The sequence below is a fragment of the Tachypleus tridentatus genome, chromosome 1 (genome assembly GCF_004210375.1).
Source record: "Tachypleus tridentatus isolate NWPU-2018 chromosome 1, ASM421037v1, whole genome shotgun sequence".
In the NCBI taxonomy this organism is placed as follows: Eukaryota; Metazoa; Arthropoda; class Merostomata; order Xiphosura; family Limulidae; genus Tachypleus; species Tachypleus tridentatus.
Window position 1 is genome coordinate 101,901,115 of NC_134825.1, and position 13,883 is coordinate 101,914,997.

General features: G+C 30.7%; 1 protein-coding gene across 8 annotated transcripts in view; it reads right to left on the reverse strand.

The window, feature by feature from the left end:
• Nucleotides 1–13,883, reverse strand: part of LOC143257092 (uncharacterized) — a 78,185-nt gene that overhangs the window by 12,137 nt on the left and 52,165 nt on the right. For all 8 annotated transcript variants that reach the window (XR_013031684.1, XM_076515325.1, XM_076515348.1 and 5 more), the window contains one exon: nucleotides 11,139–11,230. Coding sequence is in view for 7 of the 8 variants with exons in the window: in XM_076515325.1 (XP_076371440.1) it covers nucleotides 11,139–11,230 (92 nt within the window). In the remaining variant the exon portion in view is untranslated. The remainder of the gene's footprint in view (nucleotides 1–11,138; nucleotides 11,231–13,883) is intronic.

Below are 13,883 nucleotides of genomic sequence, written 5' to 3' on the forward strand. Positions count from 1 at the left end.
AACCTCAACAAAGATGATCTATTAAGATTAGTCAGACTGAATAAGTTTTTGTTCATTCTTCAGCTTTTTTAACACCATAAGTTATCTTTGTTAATTTAAATTTAGGAAAGAAGTTTAAAGTGACCGAGATATTTAGCACACTTCTAAATTGTAAACGTAATAGGACATAACGTAATACAGGTCGTTCACAGTTTTGCAGGCCACATACATCAGATGTTATGTTATGGTGAAACAAAAACTTGCAGTACTCTGATTCTATGATATCTTTTATTTTAGAGGTGTTGTTTTTATATAGCAAAATTTGCTTTTTCGTCTTTTCATTTTCACTCTTTTTTGGGGGGGATGGATGGATCAAAATCTTTATTACAAGCATCTTGAAAGTTCAATTTTCACCCTGTTACATTCACTCCATGAATATAGTTTTATTGTCTTTATTAACTAGAATATTTACTTGACCATTATTCCTTCCTTCAAGGCTTCTCTGTGACTGTGATTCAAATTAAACTGAAATTATTTTGTGTTTTAATGCACTAAATATGTTGCTACAAAGTCCTGCACACTCATTTGTCCTGAATACAAAGAATTCTAGCTTCCATGCTTGTTATGATATCACTGTGTGGATTGTGTTGTAGTACCACAGGAAAATATTATCTTTATATAAAGTATGTCATTGAAGTTCAGTTTGTTCTTTTTCAGTTAAATTACTACATTATGTAACTTAAGCTATTACTTCCGTTGAAGTAAATTTTTAACCTGATTTAATTCAAAATGTTTTCAAATTTCCTTTTTTATCATTTCTTTGCTCCACCTACCTAGTGATATGTAAACTTATTAGTATAAATTAATGCAGTTTTTATTTACTTCATTTATTCCTGTGAATGATGGAATATGGAGATTCCATATACTGTGATGTTATTTTGTCTAAACATCACAAAATACAGGAAAAATCCAACAATTCAACCAACTAATGTTCTGCTGTAAGATATACTATCATGATTTCCAGCAGGTCATTCCAGTAAGTTTAAAACTTGGCAAGCATGCATCTAGGATTCTGAACAATCCATTCTGTAAAACCACTAAATTACGGGTAATATATGATGTGTGTAATTACTACATCTAATGCACTGCAAATATTTTACAGAAGTTTGCTTCAAATCATACAATCTATTGTTCTGTTAATGTATTATTGACAATCTGTTCATAAGCATCAACAAAAAGATAAATCGTCTTCCTAAAGTACTCAATTATAACTAGAACATACCAGTCACAGATTTCTCTTTCTGAAAAAGAACCAGCTCTGTAAATAGTTGTTCTTTGTAATGTAAAATCTACAACTTTCTTCCAGATAATGAAAATCCTTAACTCTAAATAGTGTTCAAAGTGCAGTGTTTATGCCACAACTCAACATGAAGCAAGTCAGAAAAAAACAACAAAATTTGAAATATTTCCTGAAATCACTAGCTGCATTGCAGATTAGTTAGTGTGTTTCATTATTGTATAGCTGTGGCATAATACTTCATCTGAAACTCATGAGTGTTAATAGTAATGCAAGATGATAATGGCATCTGGACTGTATTTAATACACTGAGATTATTAATTTGCTTTACTACATAGCAGCATCAAAGATATATCTAGATCTTTAAGCTCTCTTTAAGTAACGATTAGTATTTAATGTGTTAGCACATGGCTAGTAGCACTCACACTATGTTTGGATCCTTCAGCTGTTCATGATTATCATTTAATGCACTTACCCAGTCCTAGGATCACCATCATTGACATGACTCTTCAGTTCTGCTTTTACCTCTGAACAAGGTTTTTAAATGTATTGAAAAGACTAGCTCTGACTAGCTAGTGAGGTTACCTTTTGACATTTTATCGTTCTTTACCAGTGTAATCTCCAACCTTGTAGTACAAGTGCATATCCTTAAAAAACTTTTAAGTTCATTAATTATTTTACAGATGTATGGTCCACTGTAATAGTGAACTTCCTGTCAAAGAAGTAGTGAGAGTAAATATTTAAAATATACTTCAACTGCAAGGAATTCCTTTAATATACTGCAGCATTGATATTCAGCTGTTATTAACATAAAACTTGTTAATGTCATTAAATTCTCAATGCCAATTTGTATTGTAACAAATTAATTTATTCCATTGGGAGTAATATGCAGCACAAGTATAAAACCTTGCTAAAGATAACCTAACACCAGATCCTCAGTAAGACTTTTTATACAATTCTTTACCAGCAATGTCAGATAAACTGTTAGTTGTACATTTTCTGTTGGAAGGGATACAATTAATGTGATGGCAGGTCCTCAGCTAGACCTGTCATTTCCTCTTAGTTACTATTTCTATGATCATACCTCATTCTCCACATATGCATTTGCAGTCCATATTTTTGTGGTATTTGTCTCATCAGTACTAGATGGATGGGCTTGCCAAAGAACTGCAACTCACCAAAGTTATATGACAACTTTTGCTACAAATTTTTAACTAAAATAAAAATGCTAGATCCTAGATCAGAAATAACCATCTTCAGTCTGTGAAAAACCACAGATGCACTTCTTTTGTCACATCCATTTATGTAGTACCTAGTTCAGTTGCCTGCACCAATCACCACATCTTTGGATGTTAGAATGCTGCTGTATCTGTTCAGATTAATGGACAAGTCCTACCACAAATATATAATTTTAAACTAGTTAGAATAGCAGTTGCCTTCAACATTTATTGTATTTTTTTTGAGAGTCTGATGGAAAAGGGTTTTCATTTACCTTTTTCTTCAACAAATAGGAAATAAGCAATGCTATATCTAGTGTCCAATAAGATTAAATTTAGAGCAAGTTACATCTTTCTTGCTCTCTATATCTCTTGAAAAATGATTTTTGTATTTGCAGCAAAAACATTTTAAGCAGAGCAGGAACAACCCAGTATATTTACAAGAGCCCATAGCAACATTGACAGCATGGTAGGCCCTAATTGTTGCATATGGAAAACAAGGAAAGCTTATTGTCCTGTAAACGTGTGTTTTCTTAAAGCAACGCCACACTGGGCTATCTGCTGAGCCCACCGAGGGAAATCGAACCCCTGATATTAACGTTGTAAGTCCTGTAAATATCCAGTATGGCTGTGGCAGAACATCAATTGATGCTTATATGTGCTTCTTAAGAATCTCTGAAGAGTATTACTAATGTAGCATGAACTGTTTCATATTTTAGTTCCATCCACTTAAATCCCTTTAAACAATGTAACCACAAAAATTACTTCTGTCAGACATGATATTCTTGATTCTTAAGAAATATCCTATCAACTTATTTGGCAGTCCTTCAATAAACCTGTTATCAACAATCTTGTCACAATAGGCAGTGGGCCATGTTAACCCTTACTGACACAGTAAGGTTTCAGGACACTTTATATTCACTAGCAACTCAACTTACAAATGTTAAATTAAGAGAAATAATATAGTTATATTTCAACAGTTCCTTATTCAAAAATATTATGGAATTGATATTAGCTTTACATAATGCTTTTTTAGTTTGTTTTATTAAATCAAATTTGAAAAATGTTTAGACTTCATTTTCTCTCATACCTCTAGCTGTCTGAAGTATAAACATTACACTTCTACTTCTTTTGCAAGATCCTAAAATTATATTTATTTCTCCAACTCACATTTCAACATTATTGATTAACTTTGGTTTTCCTTTGTTTCCATGCCTTATGTTTGATCAGTTGGTATTCTACTGGTTAACTTCACATTTATACTACTGCTCTAGAAAGTCTCAGAAAGGTTCATTGTTTACCTTTGAAGCAGGATATAAATTAAATCTAATAATAATCAGAAAAAGGATGTTTCTAAGGTTTAAAGCTCTGTAGTAAAGAATACAACAGTGCCATGTGGAAATTAATTATACTTCTGTAAGTGTTGAAGTTGGATGCAATCAATGACAACGAAATTATCTTATGACAGTTTTGAAATACATATTTAATTATTTATAAGCAGTTTTTGAGGATAACATATTTGTCCCTAATAGTTTTTCATATTACATATGTTTGAAAGCTACAGTGATAAGTTATCTGGTAAAGATATTTAGGTTTTGCAAGTACATTAAAACTAAGGTCTGTGACAGCATACTTTGTAGATGACAAAATCCCTTTTTAATGAATACATTCTAATTTTACTGTATTCATACAACACACAATGTGATGGATTTACTATCATATATCTATTTTAATACTGATATTTATATATGTTAAATTTATATTTAGAAATGTACCTAACTTCTACTGTTACAGTTGTATTGTGAAATTCCCATCTATCCACTAAAACAGTAGAAAATTCTCAAGCGTAAAAAATTGACAACATGTGTGAGTGTAAGTAAACAATGGTGTATTGTTTATATTGTTGTGCAAGCCTAAATTTCTAAAAATTCTCCTCATGGTTTTAAGTATAACCAACACAATGTTCTATTTAATTACAAATGTCTATAGATTTTGAACACTTCAAACCATTTAACTTCAGTTGATACAAAAATATTACATAACTACAGTGGTGGTAGATAATCAGCACATGTCTGGTGAAGAACAAAGAACACAGTGATCTCTTTAATGAAAATTCTATCTACATCAACTCAAAATTAATTCACTCATCACGATTTCTTGATAAGATACCAAGGAAGTTACAGACAAGGTAGAAGACTCAACACTGTTAGAAAGTTTGTAAAACATTTGAATATAAATCATTTATTTGTAGTAACCATTATTGTAAATTGTGTTGTTCGTATATTAAAATATATTTGTACTGAAAAAAAGACTGTGTGTATCAATCTTGTTGGCAAGTATCATAAACTTGATACACATCAACATTTATTTAACTCTTTTTAAATTTATTTAAAATTATTTAACTATGTTTCGGACTATTCAAAATTATAATACGCTATGTAATAAATTAGAAGCTGGTGCAGGATTTGAATCAAAGACAGAATCTGATCTAAATTAAAACTCAAATTATAATTCAATTAATATTTATCAGTGCAAACAAAATTTGATTGTGTCTGACTATCAAGAGTTTCTTGAATCAACTTTATTTGAACAAGAAAGATATATGACAAAAGTGAATTGTTTGAAATTGCAAAACTTTTAGAACTAAAAGTTAAAAACTCAATGACAGAAAATGAACTACAAATGTGTATTATTGAAATACTAGTCAATGATGATTTGGTGCCTGAGGAAGTATTAGAGATATATTCTAGTGTTCCCGCTTGCCAGTTGGAGTTGAGTGATAAAGAGAAGTTCGAGATGCTGCTAAAACTTATATGAATTAAGCTTGAATGAGCTCATATCGACGTTGAAAGAGAAAACAAATGTCTTGAGGCCAAAAAAAACTTGCACGGAAGCCAAAACAAAGAAATTAGACTCTACTCCAATTAACCAAGGCAAAATGGCAACTTTGAGCTTAATCAATTTGTTAAAGTACCACTGCTTACTGGAAATGTAGTTGATAAATATTTCCAATATTTTGAGAAGGTTGCCCAAACCACCAAATGGGTCAGTGAAAAATGGTCATTATTATTACAAAGTATTTTAACTGGTAAAGCACAAGAAACTTATGCCATTCTCTTTCTGGAAGATTGTACAAGTTATGATAATGTTAAAGCAGCTATTCTCATTGCATACAAGTTAGTACCAGGGGCTTATCGCCAAAAGTTTCAAGGTTATTGGAAGCAAGATAATTAAACTTCTATGGAGTTTGCTCAGGAAAAAGAGATTTATTTTGACTGATGGTGTAATTCTGTACACACTGGCAACAGTTTTCAGAAATTAAGACAATCATGTCTAATTGAGAAATTTAAAAATTTTGCACATGATAACCTCAAAACTTACTTGGATGAAAAGAAAGATGAAACACTACAGGAAGCAGCTGCTCTTTCCATTGATTACACTTTAACACATAAAATCACTTTTTATAAAAAGAAATTCCTGCTATCTGAGAAAAAAAACTGTTTATGTTCAATCTCACTAAAGTTAGGAATTCTTCTAAAATCCAGCTCCTCTAGTTCAAAATCTTCTGACAGTCAGATTAAAACTTCATCAAACCAATCAAGGCTTGTGTGCCAATTTTATAAAAACTTCATCATGTTATGTCTGATTGTTTGTATTTGAAAAACAAAAAAGACAGGGAGACAAAACCCAATGTGTTCATGCCCACATATTGATTTAGTTTCACCAGATCACCCAGTGTTGTTGATTTTGCCACTGACATGAAGGCTGATGTACTAGTGATTTATCAGTAAGTAACTGTAATGAACATAAAGGATCTGGTTCCCCTGGTAAAGTTCTGTTTGCTAAAAGGAAACTGATCACTGAGGAAGAAAAGGATCCACAGATCTCTTCACAATTTAAATATGCACTCAAAAAAGATGAACTGGAGAAAGTTACAAATGGTTATTTTTAAAAAAAGGGTGTGCTTATGAGGAAATGGAGACCACCAGATCTGCCACCTTCAGAAGACTAGGCTATAATTTACCAAATCATCATTTCCAGTGAATATTATTATGAAATATTCAAAGTAGGTGACAAGACACGTGAAAAAGTTATGAGACATTTATTTTCGTCAAGTTTTGTGAAACTCGTCACACCTGTCAGCTGGTTGGATAACCTAACCAGAAAATTTTTGTTGCTCCTTCAACTATGTGATTGCGTTGGATCTTTATCAAGGACTTAATCAGGTAACCAGTATTTGTTCACTATTCTGTGCCTTCCACTCAATTTCCTGAAGCAAAACCTTTGAGAAACATTTCAGCCCAAAAATATCTAAGGCTTTGATTAATTTCTTTATTTTTATTGGTTTGTCCAAAGAAATTCAGACTGATCAGGGACCAAATTTTATGTTGGGGTTGTTTTGATAAGCTGTTTATCAGCTCAATGCTAAACAGATCAAATCTAGTACATATCATTCAGAATACAAGGCAGTTTTGAGAGATTCTATTCTATTCATTGAAAAATATGATGTGGATTTACTCTCTTGATAATAAGGTGAATTGGGATGAAGGAGTTAATTAATTATTACTTGCTATTTGTTTAACTTCAAGATTCATTAGGGTTTAGCCTATTTGAGTTGGTGTTTGGCCACTCAGTTCATGATCATTTTGAAGTTGCTGATGGAACAATAGTTGTAAGATAACCTAAAAGAAATACACTTATTGGATTATGTTTCCAAGTTTCAGTCCAGACTCTTATACATTTGTGAATTGACTCACAAAAATATGAGGTCATCTCAAGGTAAAATGAAAAATGTTTATGACTACAAAGCTGAAGAGAATAACATGGTTTTATTATTGTTATCCACTATAGGACGCCAATTTGGAGATAGGTATTTTGCTCCCTGTGAGATGGTTTGGAAAGTTCATGATATAGAGTGTGTTGTATAAACACCTGATCATTGAAAGGCTACCCAAGCTGTGTCATGTTAATATGTTAAAACTCTATTACATATAAGATTTACTTGAAAATATTTTAGCCATCAAGTGTTCTGATATTGATGACAGTCATTTTGACTCAAAAACCCATAAATTGAAAAATATCATAAATGACTATCACATCAAACTGAGTAATTCTGACATTCGGGCCAATCTTGACTCTAAACTTAATCACTTGTCTCCTGAAGAGAAATATCAACTTGCTATATATTTCTTGAAGTTTCTAAACAAACCAACATTGCTGTTCATGATGTTAATGTAAGTAACACTTCTTCCATGAAATGAAATCCCTATTGTGTGTGAATCCAATCAAAACTGATAAAATGCATAGAGAAATATCTTATATGTTTGAGAATGGTATTATAGAATCCAGTGAAATTGATTGGTCTTCATCTTGTGTACAGGTTCCTAAGTCTGATGGTTCTGTTAGATTTTGTACAGACTTTCACAAAGTGAATGCTTTGACAAAGACAGATTCCTATCTAATTCTAAGAATGGAGGATTGTATTGATAAAATTGGAAAAGCCAGATATATCACAAAGTGTGACGTGCTGAAGAGATACTGGGCTGTTCCTCTAACTGACAGAGCAAAAGAAAGCTCTGCTTTTGTTACTCCTGATGGATTATACCAGCACAATGTATTGCCTTTTGAGATGAAAAATTCTCAAGTAATTTTTCAGCAAATGATGAATCAATGTCTCAACAATCTGTCAGATGTTGGAATTTATTATGATGATATTGTGTTTGCCAGTGACACTTGGAAAGAATATTTATGTATATTATATATTTTCGAAAGACTAAAGAAAACCAATCTCACTTCAAATTTGGCAAAAGGTGACTTTTTTAAAGCAAAGGTTGTTTAATTAGATCCTTTAGTAGGCAATGGCCAAGTTTCTCCAATTCAAGCCAAAGTCAACTGTATTGTTGGTAGGATTTGAATAATTCACAATACAGTTGACTTTGGCTTGAATCAAAAGTTTAGTGGTCTGAAATATGTTAATATACTTTTGAAATGGTCAAACTTTTATTGTGCACTTGCCCTGTATTGTTGGAACCAGACTTTGACAAGCCTTTCACATTAGCTGTTGATGCCAGCAGTTTTGGTGGTGTTGTTGTTCTATTACTACCAGACAACAAAGTATTCAACACCCTGTTTATTATTTTTCTAAGATGTTTAATTGTCACCAAAGAATCATTCTACTGTGGAAAAGGAAGCACTGGCTTTAATGTTAGCTTTAGAACATTTCAATGTGTATGTATCTGCATCACAACAACCTACTGTCATTTACACTTATCGTAACTTGATGTTTTTGAGCCAAATGAAGGGCAAAAAAGGACACTGTTAAATTGGAGTTCATTATTTCAAGAGTATGATCTGAAGCTAATCCATGTCAAATGAATTCATAATAATCCTATGTAATTTTATGATCATAAGATTATTTATAGTTATTGTGTTATACAGTGTCATGACTATTGAAGTTGTATAATTCTTTGATAACGTATTATATTTAATGTATTGTTGTCAATCTATATGTATATTATCTTAATTTAAAAAAACTGTCTTAAGCCAATCTTTAATTCCCTAAGGAGGGAGAAATGACAGATTTACTATTATATATCTACTTAAATATCTTTGTTTGTTTAAGTTAAATTTATATTTAGAAATGTACATAAATTATACTGTTAAATCTTGCAAAATTGTAGAAAAGTTTTGGGTATAAAAATCAACAATTTATGTGTGTATGTAAACACTGGTATGTTGTCTATACTGTTGAGTAGGCTGAAGTTTTGATACTCTCCTCTTTCCTATAAGTATAACCAACAAAACTTGCCAAAAGCCAGTATATTTTGTTGGTTTGCTATAAATCTAGGAAATTTTAAATGTGGTTGCTATAACACATTAATTGGGAACTTTAGATATTTGATCAGGAATGTTTATAGATTTTGAACATTACAAACCATTTAACTTCAACAGATTTATATTAGACATATTTCTTACAAAAACATCACATTACTTCAGTGGTAGATAATTCAACACATGGCTGACAAAGAACACAGAGCTAAGCAAGCTGTCTTTTAAGTGAATTGTATTTATGTCAACTCAAAAGTTTTTATTTTTCCAGAAATATTCTTATACAATTTAAATCTGTTTAGTTTCATGTCAGTGTAATTATTTTTTAGCTCTAATTACAGTTTCATATTATGTACTCAGTTACCATGAGGTTAGTTTACATTCTTTATTTAACTACATCAACTCCAATTTTTTTAATTGTCTGTTGTTATAAATAAGTTATTTTTCTTGTGAATTTGACTGTGCATTATCCTTTCTGTTACTTTAAAGTAGCAGACTTTTTTGCTTACGCCTCTACAGACCAGTTCTTATAACTTTCCTCTTATTAGCAGAGTTTGAGTTTCTGGGGGATACAGTGTGCCAAGACCTTGCTCAATATTCTATTGTCATATGTTTTACATAACATCTTTCCAGATAGCAAAAGTAATTGTTCTGGTAAGCTGAGGTAATTGGAAGAGGTTTAACTTTATATTAATTAATATCAGTGTAGTTCCAGGAGATCATGTTGTGGATGATGTTTCAGAACTTGATATTTCAGGTATGGACCTACAGTTGTGAGTTACACTTATTCTATATAGGTTTTGCATAGTAATCCTGTGTATTACTATAAAATCAGTATTATTATGGTTATCTATAATGCATAAATTTCAATTCAAATAATAAGACCAACATAAAGGTATTTACATAAAGAAAAACATGCATGTTACAGGACTTTTTTTTAATTATTAAGGGTAGCAACAATGAAAGCAAAAAATATTTATAATCTCAATAAAACTATACAATCAAGGCTATAGCAAACACGTTAATTACTGATTATTCAGTTTGTTGTCTTCCAAAATTATTTTCATGCTGTATGCCTAGTAATGTAATAATCAGTGCAAATATAACATGTAAATAAAAACAATGTTTCTTTCTCAACTATTCATGAACATTTGAGTGCTTCTCACATATATACAATTATTTATGAGTACATACTAATTAAATCTTTTGTTATGCACTTTGTTAATTCAACCTAAAAACTGACCCTAAATCAACCTTCAGTTTTCATACCATAACTTATGTTTTGTCCATCTTCATAAAATTACGGAAGCTTTTAGTAAGCATTAGACGTCATTTGTGGATAAAAAATCAGAATGTTTAATGAAAGATTTTCACAAAACACTTCTCCGTGAATATACATAGTCCAAATGTTGTTTGTTCTTATGGTTATTTATTTTACCTAATCTAACCTTGTCTAACATAAATTAGAGATGATAGATTACTTAGAGAACAAATATCACAATTTTCATACTTGGAGAAATTCTGGATTTTTTTTTCAATATTGTTTTATAAAATAAAGAACTTAAGACTAAAATAATATTAACATTTGAATTGTTAGCTACATTTTTATGCTAAGTTTATTTGTATACCATGATAAAAATATAGTTCAATTAAATTTTGAATATAATTGAATAAAAAATTGTAACATATGCAGAAAAAGATGTCCATAGTAGCAAGAGGGTTAAATTATGATTTATCTTGTAATTTACCTTCATGTCTTTTTTTTTTTTTTTTATGAAGTGTCCTGTTTAAATGTGTTACTTCGACCTTTCACTTACTTGGTTCTGGTTCTTTTTGTAGCTGTGGTTCTATTTCTTCAGCTATGGGAAGCATGAATGGGACTTCTGCCAAAGCCTCTGGACTAATTTTCCTGAATATAAAGCATTAGGTAACATGTGAAATTTTTCTTTCACAAGTAATTCTTAAAATATTTTAACACAGAGAAAAAAAATTCCAGCATGGATATTTCACACAAATTATATGTATCTTATGTAATACCATAAGAATCATACACATGGACAATTTTATGTATGTGGGTGTCATATAACAATATATAAAAACACCTTTTTTGTTTTTACAAAAAATGCTAATTCTCTGTATCAAGTAGTACATTAAAACAAATAAGACTTCAAGCCCTATATATATATATATATATTTAATCACATATGTTGATCCACAAGTTTATACGCATTTAGTTCTGTGTATTTAGAGTCCCGTCCTATCATACTAAATACGAGAATTTCTAACTATTTCTCTGGTGTTTCTTGTACCACATCATAACAAAAACACAGTATTGTACAAAACTGGGTAATTCTGCACTGTATGTGATCTTCTATATGTAGTTCTGCAAATAAATGTATATGTATACATATTTTTGACACTGTCATTCTTACAAAAAAACTCTTGATTGGTACAAATTTCATATATGTTCACAAATCTGGCTTCATTAAGATACACATTTGTTTTCTATTTGATCATATTATGCTAAACCTGAAACACACAAGACATCACATCAAATCCAGAAGAAATGTGTTTGAGGTTTTCATGATGTTTCAATTTGCATTTCTTTTAAAAGTCACTTGTATGTTAATATTAAGGCTTATTCTTCATGCACAGTTTTAATAATTTAATGATGGTGTTTGTTAAAATTAATAAACACAAGGTTATTGCACTTAATATTTCATAAACTGATTAGAAACCCAATAGCACTAAGTGTTTCTGAAGCACAATACATTATCAAAAGTATTTAATCTTGTGCCCATCCACAACAGACTGGACATATATTCTATAAAAGCTAAAATGAAAAAATATTACAGGAGATACCATTTAAAGAATAATTTTTCAAAACAAAACTCCTGTGAACAAATGCTAGCAACATTGTCAATACTGATTCCAATGAAACCTCAACTTCTACCATGCCCATTCTTACTTTCAGTAATACTCTTCCCTTTGATTCTATGTGTATCATGCCTAAAACAGCAACATCCATACCATCTGATCCTTTCAACTGTTTTGAAGTTCAGAATCCAAACTGGTCACCACCAAAGGATATCTCCCAAATCTTGATACTTTAATAAATCACTGTCATGCTGAAATCAACAATATTAAATTCAAAAATGCTAATACTAGGCTTAACCTCCCCAAAGATGAACAATTTGCTCTCTCCATCCTGAAAACTTGCAAGGAAACTGTCATCAAACCAGCTCACAAAGGTTGTTGTGTGCCATAAAGATCTGTATGCTCATGTAACTCCACCATCTACAAATCTATGACAATCCCCTTCCCCATTTTCAAAAGCTCATCATGGATAGTATAAAAGAATGTATCAAATCTAAATATATTTACAAAAAATTTTATACTTCAACACCCCAGAATTGTTTTTTTCTACATGTTACCCAAAATTCACAAAGTCAGGTGTTCAAGAAGCCCCATAGTCTCTGCTTTAGTTAAAGATAGTATTTATGTCCTTAATTTCTTAAACAAGTTTGACTCTCCTACTTCCAACGATTTCATCTTCACAATCTCTTTACACTGTTATACCACATGACAATGAAATCATTGCACTTAAACATTTTATTAACAAAATAAGCAACTTATATCCCTCCACAGACACCATACTTTGGCTGGCTGACTTGGCAATGACTTTGAATGCATTTCGTAATGCACTACACATAATATATACATAAGAATCTATTTATATTCTAAGACTTCAACAATTCTATGAAAGCCTTTTTTTCTGTATAACAAGTTCAAACTGCCCAATGAAGGGCTATTGATTGAAACATTGAAAATAAAAGTTTTTGTCATAGTCATGTGTTTCACTAATTTTGAACACTTTTTCTTTTATTATTACATTATAATTTAATACATAACAATGCAAGTTGTGAAGCATTTTTTCATTCCAGAGTAACTGTTAAATATGGCTCATTGCAAATGTACACATGTAATTCACTAATGTATAGGGTTCTTTTAAAAGCAGTAAAGAAGAAAAAGTGTCAACATATATTAGGTATATACTTAGAACTAGTTATTGATCAGAAAAAGAAAACAAATATTGTTCACATGTAAGTGGAGTATATAAAGCACCTTGTCTTGCCATATTCTTTAGATAAGTTAGTAAAACGAGTTTGAGCATAATGTTAGTTACTTTTTGCATTTGGTTACTACTTTTATACATTAGCTAGATTAATGAGAATATTAAATGAAACCAGAAGATGAAGGTAGACTTAAGGATGTACAGAGAGCAAGATAAATTTAGCTCATATTTCTACAATTTTATAAAGGAGAACATTTACAAAAACAGCATATTTAACACTCCATTAAGTTTAGTTATCACAACATTGATAATAAAATCTCCATGGGGATTAGCTAGTGTTCAAAATTTGAAGAAAACAGAATTATGGTTATTTCTATTTTAATAGATATTTAAGAATTACGATAGTTCTCCATACAATGTTACAAATCAACTGCAAATATCTTTTTCCGAGTTTTTGAGTTTAGAAAATAAAGTTTTCTTTCCATTA